The sequence below is a fragment of the Microcebus murinus genome, chromosome 5 (assembly GCF_040939455.1).
Source record: "Microcebus murinus isolate Inina chromosome 5, M.murinus_Inina_mat1.0, whole genome shotgun sequence".
Taxonomy (NCBI): Eukaryota; Metazoa; Chordata; class Mammalia; order Primates; family Cheirogaleidae; genus Microcebus; species Microcebus murinus.
Genome location: NC_134108.1, coordinates 90,920,282 through 90,942,661, shown reverse-complemented (window position 1 = coordinate 90,942,661; position 22,380 = coordinate 90,920,282). Strand labels below are relative to the sequence as shown.

At 35.4% G+C, this 22,380-nt stretch overlaps 1 protein-coding gene across 1 annotated transcript in view; it reads left to right on the top strand.

The window, feature by feature from the left end:
- GFRAL (GDNF family receptor alpha like) overlaps nt 1-22,380 on the top strand; it is a gene marked incomplete at its 5' end in the record, with an annotated part of 51,895 nt that overhangs the window by 9,157 nt on the left and 20,358 nt on the right. The window contains 3 exons of the mRNA XM_012780784.3: nt 4,837-4,890; nt 5,692-6,022; nt 11,099-11,349. Of these exons, the coding sequence (XP_012636238.3) occupies nt 4,837-4,890; nt 5,692-6,022; nt 11,099-11,349 (636 nt within the window). The remainder of the gene's footprint in view (nt 1-4,836; nt 4,891-5,691; nt 6,023-11,098; nt 11,350-22,380) is intronic.

The following is a 22,380-nucleotide window of genomic DNA, read 5'->3' as shown; positions in this document are numbered from 1 at the left end:
ATTTAGCAATGTTTGATAAATATATAATGTAAATATTTCTAATTCATTAAACATATTTTGAGCATCTAATGTATTCATTCATAAAATATTTATTATTAAATTAATATATGTGGACATTATATAAACACTAGGGGATATAAAGATCATCATGAAAATGTAACAAGAAGACAAAAGTAAATAATGATGACAAAAATCACTAAAAGTAATTAAACATTAATATTATGTGGTTACACAAAATATGAATTACCAGTGTTCTATATCTCAATTTTAAAAATGCAAGGTGATTTGTAACAGCTTTCAAAGTAATTTTTCAATGGTTTTTGAATGAAAAATATTGCAACAGTTATAGATAATATGCCTATGCATTTTTAAAAACATTAAAATGTCATAAATCAATGGATTCATGTAATTTTTAGTCATTCATTCTTTTGTTTTATTTTTAGAAGAATCAACACAATCCTCAGATTTGGTTTCACAGTCGAATATCACACAATGGTTCCATCACAAAGACACATCATTAACAGCTGGAACAAACAGTGACTGTGTCATAGCAGCACATGTCTGCCAGGAATCTGAACATTGCATTCTGTTGTATGAGAATTTTAAGAAAACCTGTAGGAGAGAAGCAGAACAATGCAAGACCCTTGAGGGAGGCCAACTGTGTGCAGCATTAAGAGAAAATCTGAAAGGAACAATTTTGTGGAACTGTCAATGCACTGACCCTTCAAAAGTAGACTGCATTCAAATTTGGGATAGTTTGTTTAAAGACATTTGCATACAGGATACTCAGATGAATCAAGTTCTAGACTTCCAAGAAGACTATGAAGATGGACTCCAGCAGGACATTGTTTCAGGTTGGGATTAACAAAGAAATGTGTGGTGTCTTAGACCAGTTTGGTAGCTAGGTGACATAATATCAGATTCTGGATTTATATTGATATTAGAAAGTCAATAAGAGAAAAAAACATGGAAGAGGTCCACTGCAGGTCCTTCAACATTTACTGATATGGGAGAAGAAGAGGAAGCAGCAATGAAAGGATCTGCCATAGAGAGAGCATAAAACAAGAAAGTATGAAAAAAGAGTTTCAAGTAGGCATGGAAGAGGGTCAGATGATTTCATAGAGAAATTAAGGATCAAGGAGGAGAGAAATTGGAGCCAGAAAATATAGATAGCACTTTGAAAGATTATTAGAGAGGAAAGAAACAGGGCAAAGCTTGAAGAAAGAAATGGGGTAAAGAGAGGAACTTTATTTTTAAAAGAGATGGAAAAAATTAGGTCTGTATGCTGATGCATATAATTTAGAGCCGTAAAAATTGCTTAGGCAGGGATTAAATGGTGAATAATATTTATCCAATATTCTTTCAAATATGTTTATTGAATGTTATTGGTAGAAATATAAGAGAACAAGATTTAGTTCCTGCTCTCAAGGAATTTCCATGCCATTTTCCCAGCATTGCCCTCCAGCTTAAAGGGGTTCTACTAAAGTATAAATCAAGGTCATCTTATGAGAATGATGAAGAAAATGGTAAGATATGCAGCTTGAGGTAAATGCATAATATCTGGTGACATCTGAAATTCTGTATTTTAGAAGAAAAATTGGGGGTCATTATGTTTTTAATTTGTAGGGATGCCAGTTTGCATGATTGTGTGATTTTTCTGTGAGAAAAGAAAACAGTATATATGTGTGAGCCAAACAACCACACAGTTAAATTTCATAGGGTTGCAGTTTTTCTAAGGAAGCAGTGGGGAAAAAAAAAAAGAAACAAGAAGGGAAAAACAATGACAGAAAACTGTTCATCTATTAGAAAGTGTGATGTAGACTTTAACAGGTCAGTGAATTCAGAAGATGATCCAAAGATTTGGAAGAAATATAATGATGAAAGTTCTGGGGCAATATACAGTTGATGTGATAGAGAATATGAAATTTTTGGAAGAGGGTAAGATAATTAATATTTGTAATTGAAAGAGAAGTTTGAGTCAACGTCAGGTCGAGAATTTGGTCGTTGGCGTGGCATAGTTGGAGTAGGTGAGTATCATAAGAGCTATAGTTAATGAATGGAGAAGTAAGGGTGATAGTTGAGTTTTTCTAAGAGATACAGAAATAACCCAGCACAATAAGATTTGAGGTGGAAGAGAATATTAAGACAGGACTTAAGTCAGTGATGAACATCAGGGTAAGACTTTGAGGCTAGTATTTGACCAGAGAGTAGAGGAAGGCACAACCAGATAGCATAAAATTCAGAGAAGGAGAAATGTTTTGTAATGGTGAATAATTAATATTTTGAAAGCTGCGAAACTGACAAGGTAGATATAAACACCTCTCATGCTACCATGGTATGCTTTATATGGGAAAGGAATACGAGCTATATGTAGATGAGGTTAGAGAAAGGCCAGGCTTGCAAAAGACTACATTCCTGCTTTTCTTCTTTCTTCCATGGATGATTCCTTTCTGTCTCTGAGGATCTTCTTCTGCTTTAAATGTTGGTGCATATTCCCTCAAAATTAAATTTCCATTGCATTTAATTTGACTAATCATTTTATAGAAATATGCTTATTAGCTTATCATAAGCATATTTTTATCAGATTATAAAATTCCAATCAAAATATCTACATAAACTTAATTTCTGATACTATCATGTTAAGGGAGAGCAAATATATGGGAATGATTATGAATTTAATATGAGATAGTAGAGTATATTTGGGGGGCACATTGTGTATTTTTTGATACATTTATATATGAATTTATAACTCAGATGCAGGTCTGGTTGGTGAATACTTCTATTTATTCCTACAACATATTATCCTTCAGCTCCTCTTCAGCAATTAAGCTACTGTTTAAAATATCCTCTGGGAAAAAGGTGTGTGTGTGTGTGTGTGTGTGTGTGTGTGTGTGTGTTTGGTGTATGCACTTATATTTATGTGTGTGTGTCTATATGTATATATTTGTATATATATATCACATTAAATGGTAATTTCATATATAATATGAAATGTTTTATATTTTCATATGAAATTGGCATTTAATGTGTAACTTATTATAACATATTACTCATAGCTTATAAAATATATTGATAATACTACCCAACATGGACTTTATTTTGCCCACACTAAAAATAACTGTTTTGTTGCATTGGTAGCAATTACTCATATAGTCAGTGAATTAGTCTGCTCAGGCTGCTGTAACAAAACACCACAGACTGGATGGCTTAAAAAGCAAAAGAAAAAAAAAGAAAGAAAGAATTATGTTGTCACAGTTCTGGAGTCCAGAAATCCCTGGTCAAGGTCCAGAAAGGTCTGTTTTCTGATGAGGGCTCCTCTCTATTCCTGATCTGTAGATAGCCAGCCACCTTCTAACTATGCTGTTACATGGCCTTTCCTTGTCGTATGCTCCAGAGGGGGGAGGAGGGGGAGAGAGAGAGCTCTCTCTCTCTGATGTCTCTGCTCAGAAGGCCACTAATGCCATCAGATCAAAGCCCCATTCTTATGACCTCATTGAACCTTAATTACGTCCTTAGGGACAGAGCTACACAGTTGGTTAGAACTTCAACATATGAATTGGGAGGAGAAGTTTGAGGGGCACAAACATTCAATCCATAACAGTGAGTAAAGCCAGTGTTTACTTACGTCCCGAGGTTAGTTTCTTGACTATGTTTTAGTCAGTGGCCCCAGCCATCCTAATCATTCCCAATGCAGAGATGTTGATCCATAAAAGTAATATGATTTCTAACCTGGACTTCTGTATTTGTTACAAAAGCTATATGACTAACTGGGATCTATTTATTGAGATTTCACTCAACATGGGATAGTAGTAGCACAGAAGTGGATATGTCCCAGTCTTCTTCAGAGACACAGGAGGGTGGACTCAAAAAGAAGTAGTGGTTCTTAAAGCTAATATTTGACCAATAATAAACAACGAGAAATCATGTATTAGTGAGAATAGCTGGGACAATACAGGGAGTCTGAAAAGGCTGTGACACACCACCTGGGGGTAAAAAGAATTTTCCTATGATTGTACCATCTTATGTGTGCAGTAGACTGATAGGCAGAGAATATGAACAGACAGCCTAGCTAAGGACAAATGGAGTCCTGAAAGGACATTTGTGCCATAACCAAAGTTAATATTTTAATATCCAATGGAAAAAGCTTAAAATAAATTCTAATCCTCCAATTCCCTTACCACTTCATGGATATGTCTATTAGTACTTCTTGTATATTATTTTGACTTTGGTTTATTTGTCTACATTTCCTACCAGGCATTGGGATGCTCAATGACAAAGACTACAGATTTACCTCCTCTGTCTATCACCCAATGCACAGAAGGGGGATGTCCTTGAATGAAAGATTTTAGAGTTTAGATGGCCATTTGAATGCACTTCTATTGATGAGATTTTCCAATTCTAAAATTATAATTTCTAAGGACTCTTGGACGATAGATAATCAGAGGTGGAAATAGTTTTTACATTGCATTTCAATCTAATTAAGATCCCATTAGGAGGGGATTTGGGGTGGGGGAGGGTTCTGACAATATTTCTTCTGTTTTTTCTCCCCAGATAAGTCTTTGTTTACTTCAGTGTACATGGTCTAGTTGTTAGTATTTGTATAAATATCCAAGTAACTGAATCCTTGGAGCAGGGCTGTTGAACCCACTTGAATATTACAAAGGTTTGTTTTCCCCATCTGTACTGCACTAATTTTGAAGATCAAGGGTTAAATAAGTGTTATATGAACTTCTATGTATTTTTGTTTGTTCACTTATTCATAAATTTAGCCCAGATTCTCCTAAGAAATTTAGAAAATCATTCAATAACAAAATACATTCTTTGTTTTCCTTCTAGATAACATGGAAGAGGATAAATTTAAATTGGATCTAACTACTCTTTCTCAACACGGTAATATTTATAAATTATACTTTTGATCCACATTGCAAATACTAAACAATATAATTAAAAATAGTTACCAGGCTTCTTAAAGGTATGCAAATACAAAATAAATCATGTAACCTTTCTAATACAAGAAAATGTAACAAAATCATTATATGTCCTCCAGTGATGACATATCAAAGGAACTTCTTTGCCCACTCATCATCTATGGATGTGCTGAGGAATACTTACAATTAAAAAAATAGTCTTGATTACATTTCATGGATATTTTGATCACTGAAATCATTTAGAGCCAACTGTTTTTGCCTATGCATGCGGTAGGAGGGGCATTCACATATACCTGTGTTTTCCAGAATGTAGACATCTCTATATGCAAGTATAACTACATGGAGATTTTATTCAAGAATGCCCCCCACAATAAAAAGTACAACAGAATGAGAATCATTGTGCCTTGACCAATGAACTCACCATAAACTATATAGTTCAAATACAATTTCTGAAGATTTATTGTTTACTTTTGAGAAACTTGGACTGGGAGATTTTTCCTCCAGCTCAGTTTTGGCCCTACACACTTCTCATCACTCTAGATCACAATACGTATCCAGTGGAGGTGAAAGATGATTCCAACAGTCCACTATTCAGGTCTTAGTAAGTTGATACTTACCCTTAAAAAAAAGGAATGTTTGCCAAAAATAGCACATCAGTACATCATTTGTATTTTGTTCACAGACTTCTCACAGTGTTTTGCAGTTTCTGTATATACAGCTTCCTGTTTAGTTTTCCACGATCTGGGCATGTCATTGTTTTCAGGATTCAAAGGGATCTGGTCCTGTTTGGAAGTGGCAGAGGCGTGTGTGGAGGATGTGGTCTGTAATGCACAGTTGGCCCCTTACCTTAAAGCTTGTTCAGCAAATGGAAATCCGTGTGATGTGAAACACTGCCAAGCAGCCATACGGTTCTTCTATCAAAATATGCCTTTTAACATTGCCCAGATGTTGGCTTTTTGTGACTGTGCTCAATCTGATATACCTTGTCAACAGTCCAAAGAAGCTCTTCACGGCAAGCCATGTGCAGCGAACAGAGTTCCACCCCCTACTTGCCTCAATGTAATTCACAGCTGCCGAAATGATGAATTATGCAGGTGAGTAAAATCATGCATATCTTACTTTCTTATTTAGGCACCTTATTTGTTACAATCCAGTCCTAACACTTGATCTCATTACATCAAGAGTCCCCACCATCATCCAACCTGGTGTAAATAAAGCCAGACAATTCATATTTTGAATCTGTGGTACATGTGTAATATCCTTTTGAAATTCAAATGCAGAATAGTTTTTTTTTTTTTGAATAAAGAAATTCAGTATGCCAAAATTTGGTAGTTGTAAAACAGTTATTAATGAAATTATATATTCAGCATAGACTAATGAATTAGTTAATAGACCCGGCTTGTAGATCTGCTTTTTAATATGCTTTTTGGTGTGATTATATAAGACTGTTGAGTGTCATAGAATTTTGGCAAGGTGACTCTTCAAACTCCAAAATAAATCACTTCTGTCTTAGGCTGGAGCTCAGGAAGAAGAAGGTATTTTGAGTACAGTTTGGACACACTCAGTGTACATGTATGACATGAAGTGAGAAATCTTCCCATTGTCCTCTTCCCAACTTCAAACCTTTAATTCTTGGGGGAGTAATGTCAGTCATTTATTTGTTCATTCAGAAAAAAAATATTAATCAAGTACCTACTACTACTCTAGGAAACAGTGAATAAGAAATACACATGCCTGTCCTGCGTAGAGCAATAGGAAATGAGGTGGGAGATTTAACGGGGTAGGTATGGGCAAGCATAGATCATGCAGGGCCTGAAGGAACAGTGCAAGGACTTCAGCTTTTACTCCTAGTAAAACAAAGTGGTACTGGAGAATTTTTAGCAGAGTTCTGAATGACCTGCCTTCCTTGCTAAGACTTTCATTCTGGCTGCTAGCTGAGACTATATTCTACCTATCTAGGTAACCACTTTGGGGAACCATAGATTTAGTCCAGCAGTCTTTAGCTCTTTTCTTTTCTTTGCTAGGGTCTTCATTAACACAGTTTGTTATATATTCAAGATGAATTTATCTTTTGTGTGGTCAGAAATCCTCAGTGTAGTGCACACTTTTGGACAAGAGGAAGAAAAGATGTAGGAAAGAATAACTTGGATGAGTCACAACTATTTGTAATATTGATGTTATCATATGGAAGGAGCTTTATTTAACAACCAGCATTAAACCACATAATTTTGGGTTCATCTTTTTCTTACTTTTGAGTAATTCTTCACATTTATTTGTGTCCTTAGTGCCTTCTATTAGGAACTATTTTACTTAATTTTACATAAATGAATAAAACTCCATATATATCAAATTCATTTAAAGATCAAAATAGACATTTTGTATGGAGGAGTGTATGATAGCTCAGAGCAAAGATTTGGCATATTTGTCACTTTGCTTCAACCAGTGGCAAAAGACTAAAAGATTTAATGATACCAACTTCCTGAAGGTTCTTGGTAAATTGCTTTCTTTTACATTTTAACTATGTAGAATCTCTTAATCTCACTCATTTTAACTTGCAAAGTAATTCCAGATCTTGTAAACAATTATCAAGAGATAATTGATTCCCTAAAACACACATTCTATGAAGAAAAGGGTAAAGATCTAAGCAGAGAACTAGAGTGTTGACATTGCTTCAACTAATCATCTATGACGTCAAGGTTCTTAAGAAAATTTTATTCAACAGTCTTGTCATTGCAAATGTGTATCAGTTATTTTAAGGCTCATTAATTATTTTTCTTGAGTGAATAATAAAAGCAATGATAAAATAATTTTATAATGCAATTTATATTTTTCAAACTCATTTATCATCTCAAAAAATTGTTATTAGAGAAATTGATTCTAAGATGTAAATTTTTTTACACATTTTAACCTCCTTGACATATCACATTTGTCATAATTTAAGTGCCAATAAATGTTTTTTGTTATACGTAAAATAATGGTATCTCCTACATTCAATGAAATATGGTAACTCTTTGATTACACTACTTTTTTTTTTATCACAAATAAACTATTCCTATCTATGTATCTATCTATCATCTACACTAACAATGAAACCTAATAAATTTTTAATCAGCCAGGGCCAGGGAAGACTATTTTTTTTTATTTCAAAATATTAAGGGAGTACAAATGTTTTGTTACATAGATAGTTTTTATAATCCTTAAGCAGGACTATTAGTGTGCCCAACACCCAAATAGTGTTCATTTTACCTGATAGGTAGGTTTTTACCTCCACCCTCCTTCCCTCTTTTTGATTTCCAATGACCTTCACATCTCTTGGTGTTCATGTGTGCCCATTGATTAGTTTCAAATTATTACAGAGTACATGTGGTGTTTGCTTTTCCATTCCTGAGATACTTTGCTTAGGATAATGGTTTCTAGTTCCATCCAAATTGCTGTAAAATACATTATTTCATTCCTGTTTTATGGCTGAGTAATCTTCCATGGTATATATTTGGAACACGATTTAAAAAAAAAAAAAAAACAATCACTGTAAAAATACCATATGTCACCATACATGAGTACTCAGCTTTGCCTGATTCTAATGCCAGGGCCCTAGATGTATGTGCTACCTAATTATCTTGAAGTATTCAACCTTCAGAGCATATTTCTGAGTTTCCGTATCAAATAAAATATTTTGTGGTGTGAGGTCTAGAACAGGATAGGCACTGCAAAGATGCTGTCTTATTTTCCTTCACTTTTAAACATTCTGCACTCAATTTTTGTATTAATATTTTAACGTATGGATATACATCTCTTCTTATTTAATTTCTCTTTTAGATTAGTTCAGAGAGTAAGGACTGTGTGTCTTCAATTTCCTTTCACCATGTGCAAATAGTCCTTTAATAAGTACTTTATAGAGGTGATGGAAATGTTATTCAACACTGCAGCCAACATGAAAAGGCAAATCCTATCAGTTTCCTAAGGATATTTTGCCTTAGGGAGATTTCCAGCATTCATATTAAATTATTGCTAATGTAATTCAGATGAAAAAAAAAAAAGAATCTCCAAATGGAAAACCACTTGTTAAGTGAGGATGATAAACCCTTTATCACTTGCCATTTTTGCAGAAGAGCCTGTACTTGAGAAAAGCAGGGAACTTTGGTTTTAAAATGGAATTTCTATCATTGCTCCAGAATCCTCAATTCATGATGAGTCTTGACATTCCTTTATTTTTTGAAAAAGCCAAAGAAGGCTATATAAAGGCAATTTCTCCATTAATTTTGTCCAATACAGGTACGAACTGGGAAGTGAGGGTGTATTTTGCCAGTTTGATGGAATTTTATGAATTTATATAAAGTTCTAGTACATAATATTTGCATATGTACAAACTCAAAAAAGTAGTGAAAAAAAAAGCATTTACTTAGAAAATGTTCTAACTACTTTTTAAAAGCAAATTTCCATAATACACTCATTTAGAATGGTATGAGACATTTTAAAAATGTGGCTATATATTAGGTTACAAAGTTAAATGTAAAACATTCCATGTGCAGAAATTACACAGAGAACATTCTCTTACGTTTTGCAATGTAAATGGAAATTGAAAGCAAGAATAAAAACAAAATACTATACTCAATTCCTCATGAAAATTATTCTTTTAAATACTGCATTGCTTGGACAGACCAAAACTAAAAATTGCAGAAAATCAAGAAAATACAGAGAATGAAAACATTGTACCTCAAAACATTTTCAAACCTAAAATAAAAGCTTTTAATATAAATTTGTTGTCACACTTAAACATTTTAATTTCAAATGATTTTGGTATCCAATGTACTAAAGTGTTTTATAAAAATTTTTAATTAAATATTCTTTAGTTCACTCTTTCAGCAATATTTCATGACATTTTATGAATAACTTCCACCAGTAGATAAATCACGAACTTAAACTTTGTAAAATATATATTTAATAAAAAATAAATAGCATCTAGATGCAGATTTATTTCCTACTTCTAAATGGCAACTGACATTTTCAAAACTTATACTTAGATGAAATCCTGTATATAACTCTTACTTAGATTAAAGGAACATATTTGTTCATCTGGCCTCAGAATTGTATAGTAAGAAATTTGTCATATTTTCTTAATTATAAATTTTAATATATACCAATTAACTTCCACTATATTAAATTTCAATTTATTTAAATATATTTAATCCAATACATTTGAATATACAATGAAATGTCAATATATTTAATTATATTAAAATTTTGTAATAATATATTTATAAATTTTAATGATACTAATAAATATAATTTCATCATATTAAAAAGTTTATCATTTAAGATTACTTAAATATGAGATTATTACAAACAATGTGGCTTTGTCTTTTTAGCAGAGTTGCTACTAAATATAGACAAATAAGTTCATAAAAAATAAGCTTATGCATGTTTGATGGTGACCTATTCAAGAAAAAGTAAAAAGTAATTTTGGGTGATGAATATTTAAGTTGGAAGATTACTATTCTTGTTTCCATTAAGAAGAATATATTCTTACTGTAAAAATTTCAAAAATAAAATTATTGTATATTATCCAGACTTTTATTCAAAACTATCGCAGCGAGTATCAAATGTATAGTCAGAAATAGTTCTAAAGGATTATCTTGGCCATTAAATAAACTCATAATGTTTTGGGTTACATTAGCTCTTGCTGCCAGAGAACCTCAAAGCATATTGTAAATTTGAATTAGTCTGCTTAGAAATGTTAAGAAAGTGTACAGTACCTCCCATCCTATGGGATAACTGGCTTGAAAGGTTGAATGTGTTATTTGAAATCACTTGGTGTGAGACAGTAGCCAAATGCTAGCCACAAAGCTACATTCAGCTTGAAAATTGCTAATAAATCTCTCAAATAGTTCATACTGCAAATCATCACCCATGGAAATAACATTAGTAATGAAGGAAAACCCAGAGCAAATTTAGCCTCTGTCTTGCATCACAATAGGGCAATAATTCACAAGTTTCCTCTACTTTTTCTTCTACATTTTCTATTGGGATGTTTGAATGTAAAAATTTAGTTTTCAGCTATGTACTGTAATCCAGGAGACACTTTGTTTTATGTTAGTCTTTCAGTAGGTGAGGAAGTTAATGTGAAATAATATTATTCACAGGCTAATTCCTTTTCTTCACTCTTTATCTAGGAGGCGCTATAGTAAATTTCAGTCAAACTGCTGGCAGCACGTGACTAGAAAGTGCCATGAAGATGAGAACTGCATCAGTACCTTAAGCAAACAGGACCTCACTTGCTCGGAAAGTGATGACTGCAAAGCTGCCTACATCGGTACCCTTGGGACTGTCCTTCAAGTGCAGTGTACCTGCAGGGCCATTACACAAAGCGAAGAATCTTTGTGCAAGATTTTCCAGCATATGCTTCATAGAAAATCATGTTTCCGTAAGTTCCCCAAATAAAATTCTCTCTCTCTCTCCTTCTCTCTCTCTGTATGTATTAACATATATGTGCACACACACACATACACAAATGTCTTATTTTTGTCTATACAGTACACAATGGTAATCTAGCACAAAAAGTTTGTTCACAAAGACATTTTTGTATTTGCTATTGCATTTGAAAATCTATTTTTTGATTATGTTCTATGTGTTTGCTATTTTTCTCACCTAGCAGAAAGTGGAAGAATTTTTAAAATTTATTTGATGGGTCACTCTTAGTTATCATTTATTGATTTCAATGTCAACAGCATAGGTTTATAACTGGGTATATCAGGTATATATTGATAAGTAACAAACCACCCCAAAAGTTAATGGCTTAAAACAATAACCATCCATTTGCTCACAGTTCTGGACTCAGCTGAACGGTTCTCTTATGGTCTTGTCTGGGATCACTCATGTAGCTGTAGTAATCTGGTGGCTCTTACTGAGGATGAATACTCCAAGATGGTTTTGAGCATCCACTGTTGGCTGGGTTTTCCAAATGAGGAAAAGAAAACTAAGAGATTAAATGGGTTGCCCAGGATTCCACACTGGGTTACAGTACACTCATGCCCCTGGCCAGCTGGCCAACTCGGAGCCCATTATGTTCTCCTGCTTGTGAAATGGTAATAAAAACAATCTTGTGTGTCTGTTCAGTCCACTCCAAAGACGAGTCAGTCATAACCTCATAGTTCCGTTCTCACATCAAAGCTTTGAAGAGCCCTTGTCTGTTCCTGTGTGCGGGACTAGACCCAGACAGAAGGGCATCCCCGAACAAATCGTGTTCTGCCACTTACCTGCTGACCTCTAGATTCATAACAGACGTACATTTCTGTGATAGTCTGAAAATTTGCACAGAGTGAATTTGTGGCAGTTAGAGCTGGTAGAGAGATGAGAAAAATGGAAGACAGAAAAATTGGTTAATAGAGAGGACCATAGAAATGGAAAGGATTAAAGCATCCATTATTGTGTTTCCACCGCTATATTGAAGCAGTGGGGAGGGAGTACCTCCAGCTGATAGGGATATTCTCTTTTTGCTTTGCTCAGAGCTGTCTTTTAAAATACCACCTGTAATCACTTAAAAGAGGTATGCAAATACCACCACTCTGCCCCTAAAGACTCAGCTCCTTCTGTTTAAAGAATTTAATGAAGAATAAAAAGGAGAAGGAAGAAGAGGAGGAGGAGAAGAGGGAGAAGAAGAGAAAGAACAGGAAGGAGAAGAAAGAGGAGGACAAGGAGAAAAAGAAAGAGAAGGACAAAGAGAAGAAGGAGAGGGAAATAGAGAGGAGAGAAAGATGGAGGAAGAGTGGGAAGAAGAAGTAGAAGACCTATCTCTAGTAAATCCTACAGGGAAGAGAAAACAGCAATTGAAATGTGACACATGCTTAAGCAAATGTAAAGAATATAGAAATAAAAATAAATTTTTCCCTTAATCCCATTCTTATGAAATAGCCAATATTAAAAAAAGTTGCATGTTCTTTTGAACTTTTTCTTTACTTGCAATATGCATATACCTTGAATAATACCATGTATACATCCAAACACATGCCTCCTTCCCCCGACACGTGCAACACACACTCACATATACAAATGTTTTAAGGAAATAGAACTATTACATAATGCTTTACAGAATGAGTCTTAAACTTAAAAAGATGTGGTAGACCCATTTCCAAGTATGTACCTACAGGGTTACTTAATTCGTTTTAAAGGCTGCTTAGTATCCTATAGTATAGCCATAATGTAATTGTTAGTTAATCTCCTATTAATACAGACAGTTCTCAATCTTTGCCAAACATAAGAATCACTGAGACATTAAACATTTTCATGCCCAATAGACCAATCAAATCAGATTCCGTGGCAGCAGGACTTGGGTATCAATAGGAATAGCTCCATGGGCCGATGGCCAGTGTGGTTACAGAAGGCTCTGTGCTCAGAAGCACCCCAGGCTTGGGGTCTAGTCCTCTGTAGTCATTGTCTTGAAATTCTTAATAATTTTATCTTTTACTTTGTGTTTCCCAAATGAAATCCAGTGGGACAATGGAGTATGTGAGAGGTGGCCAGGAGCCTCTGCTTATATGTCTTTCTGCCTCCTGACACTTCCCCTCTTCCCAGGGACAGTCAGGTTCTCAGCTGCTTGATCCCCACCCTCTGATGCCCTGGGCCATGCCCAGCACCCCTCCACTCCCCCACCCTGCAATTGCCACCAAACATTTGCCTATTTAAAAAAATTGATAGTAAGATTTCCAGTCTGTGGATGTATAGTTTTCTTTTCTCTCTTCTAATACATTTCTATTATTTTCTCAATAAAAATAATGTCTCAATTTTCTTGCATAGCTCTGGCTATCTATAGTGCTTTCTAGGTATTGCTAAATATTATAATTGCTATTGGAAGTCATATATTTTTAGGATTATATGTTCAAACTCTTGGCAACTGGACTACAGAAATTCAATTAATTTTTATATGTAAATGTATATGCAGCAAAGTTGATGAATATTCATAAATGCTGACTATTGAATTATTTTGTGCTTCCTATGTAGATAAACTTATGCTCTTAATAATCATAATTTTGTTCCCTTTGCTCAATGCTCATGCCTTTCCTTTCTTTTTTGTCCTCTCCTCACTCCCCATAACACCTAGTGCCCTCAGAAAAATGTTAAATGTAAATGATGATAGTGAGTGCCTTTGTCTTTCTTTTTCCTGATCTGAGGAGATTCTCTCACCATTTACCATTAAGTATGAGGTTTGTCATAAGCTTTTTGTAGATACTTTGTATCAGAATAAGGAAATTCTCTCCTAGTCATAAATTACACATCCCCTCTAAATACTGAATGTTGAATTTTATTAAATGCCATTTGAAGATCTCATCTGAAATTCATTCAACACGTTTTAGTCATTTTCTTGTGGTAGGATGATGGTCATATTTCTAATTTTGTTATACTAACAGAAAGGAAGTATTGTATTCATTTCTAAACCCACTCAAGAATCTCTATTTGCATGAAAAGGAAAAAAAAATAAACTCAATTATTACTCATTAGCACCCTATCTTTTCCTGCTTCAGAGCCAAATTTTAAATGAGAGTTGCCTGTGTTCACTGTTTCAATTTCTTCATCTCTTACACATGGATCCACCCATGCCAGTTTGGCCTCTGGGTATAGATCCACTCGCAAAAGCAACTTTCCTACTCATTATGAACCACATTCTTTTCAGAAATTCTGGAAGTCATTGTCTTATTAGAATTTTAAGCCATCTTTAAGAACAGTTGATATCCTTTCCTTTCTTGATATACTCTACCCCCTTGGATCTCATTCCTCTGATTACTCTGGGTGCTTTTTATGTCTACCTTGATAACCAATTGGTCCATTAATCTCTGTGTCACAGGGCTCCACTGTAGGTTTTCTACTAAAGTAACTGTGATATCCCCCTAGGAGATCTCATCCATGGCCACACCATCATCACCTGTAATTGTACTGATTCACAGTCTTTAGGGAGGATCTCTCATCAGATCCAATTATCTGTCCACCTATTCTATGTCTTCTTTTGGATTTTAAGATTGTGATATGAGAAATAAGCTCCAGAAGCTCAGAGGCTTTACACAGTGGGAGTTTATTCCTTGATAGCGTATGGTCCAATCTGCAGTAAGTATGGTCATTTGGAGGACTAGCCTCTTTTCAACATGCAGCTCTGCCTCAGCGTAGGACCTCTAAGTTTTCTCCATTCAGCTAAGGACAGGAGTATAGAATGTCCCACAATTACAAAGGAGCATTTTATGGTTTGGTAGTGACAACAGTAAACATCACATGCACCCATAGTTCACTGGCCCCAACACAGTAACATGGCCACATCTATCTCAAGGGAAGCTGGGAAGGAGAGTCTAGCTTTGTTCCAGGAAGGAAGGCAACTGGTGTTATTAATCACCAAATAAGTCTCTGCCACATCTTACCCTTCCTTTTGCCAGATATACATTTCATTCTTCTGTTCACATAGAGAATACACTTACTCTTTCTCTAAGGGATGCATCTCAATATTTCCAAAATTTATATCTAGTTGCAGCCAACAGCTCAAAGGCAAGGATGTTGTATGATGTATAATCCAAATGTTGTGGTGCCTTATAGTAAACAGGCAACCTATGAATTTAAAAGTCTCATTATTCAGTGACATTCCCCCCAAGGCAAATACCAACACCAACACATCCACATATATACCATACACCTACATATATACTATATGCGTATATATGCTATATGTGTAAATATAGTATCAGGGACAGCATAACCTCAATAAAAACTTCTATTCAAAATAAGGCAAAATGAGAGAGCAAGAGTACACAGTAATGGGACCCTATTGTAGGTACTGGGAAGTCTCCCTGGCAGTGTAGATTTCATTAATTAGACCCTGAATCAAATATTTGTGAAGAACCACCTTCTGTGGCTCCTATTTTATCCTCTGAAAGGTACCTCCTTGACCATTTTTCTCCATGGCACATCTGAAGTAGGTTTGGGGCAGTATGTCCTCTTTCAGGAACATGGAGCTCTCATGGACCAAGTCTTGCTCATACAAGTTTGAGGAATTGAGAATTGTTTTAAAGTATTTAACAGTCACAGACATTTTGCAAGAAGACTGGTGGCTTCTTTGGCAATCTAAAACTGTCTTGACTTTCTGACATATTTGCTTTTGTCAGTTACATGTGCCAGTATGCACAATAAAAAAAAAAACATTTTTTTGACTCAGTTCCCAAGTCTGCCTATGTCTTTGCTTCCTCACCTCCATGCCTCTCTCTAATTTAATGATTTAAATGAATAGAAATGATAGACTTGAGTGAAAATGTACTAACCTTATTCTGATCTTTGCTGCATAGTTCAATTTGTTTAATTTAGAAATAATCTGGACCTTTTATAATAGGAGATATTTTTTCAATTTTATCTCTTGCTACTTAGTACCTAGAAGTAGTCAGCATTTTCTAAGTTAGAGAGTCCTTGTTTTAATCCCTCTGATCACTGCCTGAAAACCAACCAATTTCTACCTAAGCTCATCACTTTATGGTAAAACTCTTCTCAGTGCAATCAAGAGTGACCAACTAGTGCTATCATTCCAGCTCTTTCAAACCACCTTACCTACTACTACCAATTGGGTAGTAGATATCTGATCTCTCTTTTAAGTGGTACCAAATGATTTGTCACTGCAAAATAAAAAGGGGTCTCCATTTTTCCAGCCTCCAATATGCATTTCCTCACCACCTAACCACTAAGACAATTCTGTATATTTCAGATTTAAACTATGGCAGTACCCCTACTTCAAAGTGCCAATTTTTATATAGACTAAGCTATCACTAATTTATAAAACTGATAACACATCAAATATTAGTAGACTGACATAAAAATTAATTTCTCACATAAAATATAATTATGAAGGGAAGATGTGGGACAAGGTGAGGGAGTTAGAGTAGTTTAGGTATTACATAGCTATTTAGTGATTACAAATTCTTTCACTGTGTGGTTACACCCTGTTAAAAGTTCAGAGATTCCTCATCATTCATCCTGCAGATGCAGAAAAAGAGATTAGAGTGGAGATTTTTCCAAACCAGTCATAAATGTGTTGTACATGCACTTATACTTGAACTTACCTATGTGGAAGCTGAAGAATGAAATTTAGCTCTATACCTGGTAGAAGGGAAAGTGAGTCCAGTCTGTACCATAATATCTCCAACAAAACATATAATCTGTCACCCTAAAACTTGTCCTCTTTAGTTATCACTTTAGTTATAATAGTAACTGTATGCTGGAAGGGTTCAAATCATCTTTGAATGTGGCTATCTGCCCAGAACAAAGCATAAAAAATAATGACTTATGTGTAGTTGTTTATATGGGGGTATGTAAAGAAAAGGGAAAGTCAATAGTACAAAGATGTGGTATTATGTTGTCTTCTAATTCAGGTAACTGGAGTTTGCTTGTTTGGGGATCTTCTAAGATACTTTGTGAAATGCATTGCAAACCTGTCTCCATGAAAGCAGAAAGGGAAAGCATTTAACCTTTGGATCCTGTCACTCATGTCTCTGGGGTGGCCCCTGAACATTGATTCCTTGGAACTTGCAGATAGTGTGTACACGAATGTTGAATGGGGTCCCATGTACATTTCATGCTGCAGTGGCAGAAAAGCAGTGGGAGGAAAGAGGGAATGTATGGTGTGAGGTCCAAAATGAAGAACTGTCAGGTTGCAGTTGCACAAAGATAGTTTAGGCCTTTTCGGAAGAATTTGGGTGGTAAGGAAGGAAGACAAATCCACATCCAGAGTAGATATAAGTTCCAGGAAGGAGGCATCACTGCTTTCTTCAAGCAGAAGGGTTATTGTATCATCAACTTCCATCGACTCTCCAAAGTAAGGGCTCAGCCAGGTCTCTGCTGCTGCTGGGAGGGCTGCCATTCAGCGTTGGCAGAACCTTGATGGATCACCCATAGGGAGAGGGAGTCCATTCTGTTGTGCCTATGCATAGCCGCTATCCCTGCCACCAGGGCTCTTCAAACTTTTCAAACAGTATTTTGAAGTAAAAAAACAAATGGGCAAAAACACCCACATGTGGCCCACGGGCCATAGCTTGAGGACGCCTGCCTGTCACCATAGCTACTCTCTTCATGCTCATCACATAAGCATGGGGTGGCTGAAGAGGGTGCCTGGCGGCTGACCTCCACTGGATAAATTGCCAGTTTATCTCATTATGGAGGGCCTGCCCTGTGGTAGATACCCTCTGCTAGCCATTAACCTGGGATATAAAACTGCCCACTTTGTGCTACTACAATGGGACCTTACACATGTCTCTCTCGTTTCCTTTTATACATTCTTCCAAGTTTACTCTTTTCATCTCTCTGGCCAAATAATTTACCACTGACCATGAATCTTACTTCTAGCTACTTTTTTTAACATACAAAGTGAACAGTCAAGAGTACTGCTCACACTCTGCCTGTAAGAAGGATTTACTTTTACCACTGTCCTCTAGAGCCACCTCTAAGTGGGTGTGTAGTGGGAGAGACGTCCATCATAGTAAGCACTGATATAGTGGGCTCACCCTCCTGGGAACCAATGACTTAATGGATCTGATAATCCAAATAGGGGCTATATTTCAAATGGCAAATAGTCCTCTGCCACCGACAGCATGGCCTTGCTTCAGAACCCAAGGGGTCTGTGTTGTAACTCTCCTGTTAGGGCTTGCCAGAGACTCCATATACCATCCAAAGAGCTTGAATGAGATTAAATATATAAAATACCTGTAACAGCAAATATTGTACACTTTTAAACACTCTGTATTTAAACCATTGTTTTGCTTCTCATTTCAGGACTGGACTATTGAATTTCTTTTATTTGATGCCTTACAAAGACCATACACATATTTAGGGGTTTATTGTTTATGTTTCATTTTTCCCCAAATTTATTTATTTTTTTTTAAATTGATATATGACATTATATGAAGTTATCATGTATAACATAATGTTTTTTTTATTTCGGCATATTATGGGGGTATAGATTTTAAGGTTTCAATAAATGTCCTTCCCCCTCTCCCCCCACAAGTCTGAGTTTCCAGCATGACCATCCCTCAGATGGTGCACATGTCACTCATTATGTATGTATATACCCGCCCTCCCTCTCCCCTCCCCCTCCCCAATACCCTATTACTGTAGTACCTATGTGTCCACTTAGGTGCTACTCAGTTAATACCAGTTTGCTGGTGAGTGTATGTGGTGCTTGTTTTTCCATTCTTGGGATACTTCACTTAGTAGTATGGGTTCCACAGACTTAAACCTAAGGTATGAAACTATTAGAATTCTAGAGGAAAATGTTGGAAACACTCTCCTAGACATCGGCCTAGGCAAAGAGTTTATGAAGAAGTCCCCAAAGGCAATCAAAGTAGCAACAAAAATAAATAAATGGGACATGATGAAACTAAAAAGCTTCTGCACAGCCAAAGAAACAGTCACGAAAGTAAACAGATAACATAATGTTTTGAAGTATGTATACATTGTGGAATGGCTAAATCTAACTATTTAATAATTAACACATATATTACTTCACATATTTAACATCTTTTTGGTGAGTACACTCTAGGTCACTCTCCTAGCATTTTTCAACAATATAATATATCATAAATAACTATAATCACCATGCTGCACAATAGATCTCTTGAACTTATTCCTCCTGTATAACTGTAATTGTGCATTTTTTGATCAATGTCTCCCCAACAACCCCAGCCTCTGATAACCACTATTCTACTCTCTTCATCTAGTAGGTCAAGTTTTTTAGGTCCCACGTGTGGGTGATATCATGTGGTATTTGTCTTTCTGTGCCTAGCTTACTTCAGTTAACATAATGTCCTCCAGGTATATCCTCATTTTTGTAAATAACAGGATTTCCTTCTTTTTTGTGGTTGAATAGTATTCTATTGTGTATGTATGCCACATTTTCTTTATCTATTCATCCATTCATGGACTCTTAGGTAGGTTAATGCCATATCTTGGCTATTGTGAATGGTGTTGCAATAAACATGGAGTGCAGATATCTTGTCAACATACTGATTTCATTTCCTTTGGATATCTATCCAATGCTGCATCATTTTGTAGTTCTATTTTTAATTTTTTGAGTAAACTCCATACTGTTTTCCATAATGGCTGTACTAATTTATATTCTCACCAACAGTGTCCTAGGAGTTTCTATAGTAAGTTTTTACTAAAGCCAGCTGGGTCCCCAACTCTATTGGTAAAAATTTCTCCACTATTAATGAAGAAACTGATGATCACAAAGATCATCCCAAACTATTGAGCAACATTAATGGACATTGAATTTTTGGTTCTTACACATGACTAGTCCTCAAAAATATCTAGACAATATGTTTAAAACATAGATATTTAGGCCTAACCCCAGTAATTCTAATTTATTAGGCCTGAGGTGGAGCTCAGAAATCTGTATTAAAAATATCACCCAGGTGGTTCTGATTTTCCACCAAGTTTGGGAGCCACTGCTCTAATCCACATGTGGGAAAAACCCAGTCACCAGCTGTAGGTCTCAGAGCCCCTTTTCACTCACACCTCTCAGGGAATGAGAAACGTCTGTGTTCAGAAAGGCAAAACTAATAAGACTAATACTATGCAGCTCTCAAGGTGGCCTGTGTCACCTCCGTGCCCCAAAACAACTGTTGGTACACATTAACTACTCAACCCATGAATGAATAAATGAATGAGTGAATGAATGAATGTCTACCATATCTCTATGGCAGCACTGTTCTTGAATTCCATTGTTTTTCTTTTCCTTGTTAGAACTCTTCTAATAATACAGTTTCCCTATTAAACGCCTCAATCTTTTATGTTTCCACTTAAGCTGGAATTTTTAATTCAAATATTTGTGCAAAAGAATCAGGAATTAACAAGACCAGGCTGCTACCGTTCACTTTAATAAAAACATTTCAAGCCTTATATTTTCCACCACTTTTCCTCTTTATAGATCTACTTTCAGAAAGTCTAAGTAGTAGGAAAGTATTTTACAGTTGATCCTTGAGTGGTGTTAACACTGTAAATAAGCAATTGATACTAAGATATTTTTGCTCTTATATGTGTGTTTCCCCTTAATGAGCCATGATGTGGCTAGGTCTGTTAATACAAGGATGACAGAAGACTATTCCCAGTAGATTTGTAGAACCAGCTGGCTTTTGTGAAATATTATCATAAAAATTCCTAAAGATGTGTATAGCCTTTTGAAAAGCTTAAGAAAAGAGCCCTTATCTGGTTCCACACAAAGCATAGAATTATTTTTCCTAGAGCTACAAAAAAATGATGTTGGTATTTTAATGGAGATTGCATTGAATCTGTAAATCACTTTGAGTAGTATAGAAATTTTAACAAAGTTGATTATGCCAATTCATGAGCATGATATGTTTTTCCATCTGTTTACATCCTCTGCAATTTCCTTCCTCAATGTTTCATAGTTCTCCCTGTAGAGATCTTTCACCTCCTTAGTTAAATATATTCCTAGGTATTTTATTTCTTTGTTGCTATTATGAAAAGTATTGAGTCTTTGATTTGATTCTCAGCTTGACTGTTGTTGGTGGAAAGGAATGCTCGACACTGAATAACCAAAGCAACCTTAATCAAAAAGAACAAATTGGTATGCATCACTTTACCAGACTTCAAGCTAAACTACAAGGCTACAATAACCAAAACAGCATGGGACTGGCACAAGAACAGAGACCTAGACCAATGGATCAGACTGAGAACCCAGATGTGAAACCATCCTCATGTTGCCATCTGACATTTCACAAAGCAGACAAAAACATACACTGGGGAAAAGAATTCCTATTCAACAAATGGTGCTGAAAAAATTGGATAGCCACATGTAGAAGAATGAAACAGGATCTGCACCTCTCACCACCCACAAAAAATTAATTCATTATGGATAATAGACTTAAACCTCAGGCACAAAACTACAAGAATTCTAGAAGAAAAGGTTGGAAAAACACTTCTAGATATGGGCATAGGCAAAGAATTTGTTCGTATAAAGAAGATGCCAAAGGCAATCACAGCAATAGCAAAAATAAATAAATGGGACCTGATTAAATTAAAAGGCTTTTGCACAGTCAAGGAAACAAGCAATAGAACAGATAGACAACCTACAGAATGGGTGAAAATATTTGCATGCTATACATCTAATAAAGGGCTAATAATCAGAATTTGCAAAGAACTCAAGTGAATCAACAAGAAAACATCAAACAACCCCATTAAAAAGTGTGCAAAAAATATGAACAGAAGCTTTACAAAAGAAGATAGACTAAAGGCCAATAAAAATAAGAAAATATGCTCAACATCTCTAATCATCAGGGAAATGAAAATCAAAATCACAATGAGATATCACCGAACTCCAGTGAAAATGGCTTATATCAAAAAATCCCAAAACAACAGATGCTGGTGTGAATGCAGAGATAAAGGAACTGCTATACACTTTTGGTGGGACCGCAAACTAGTT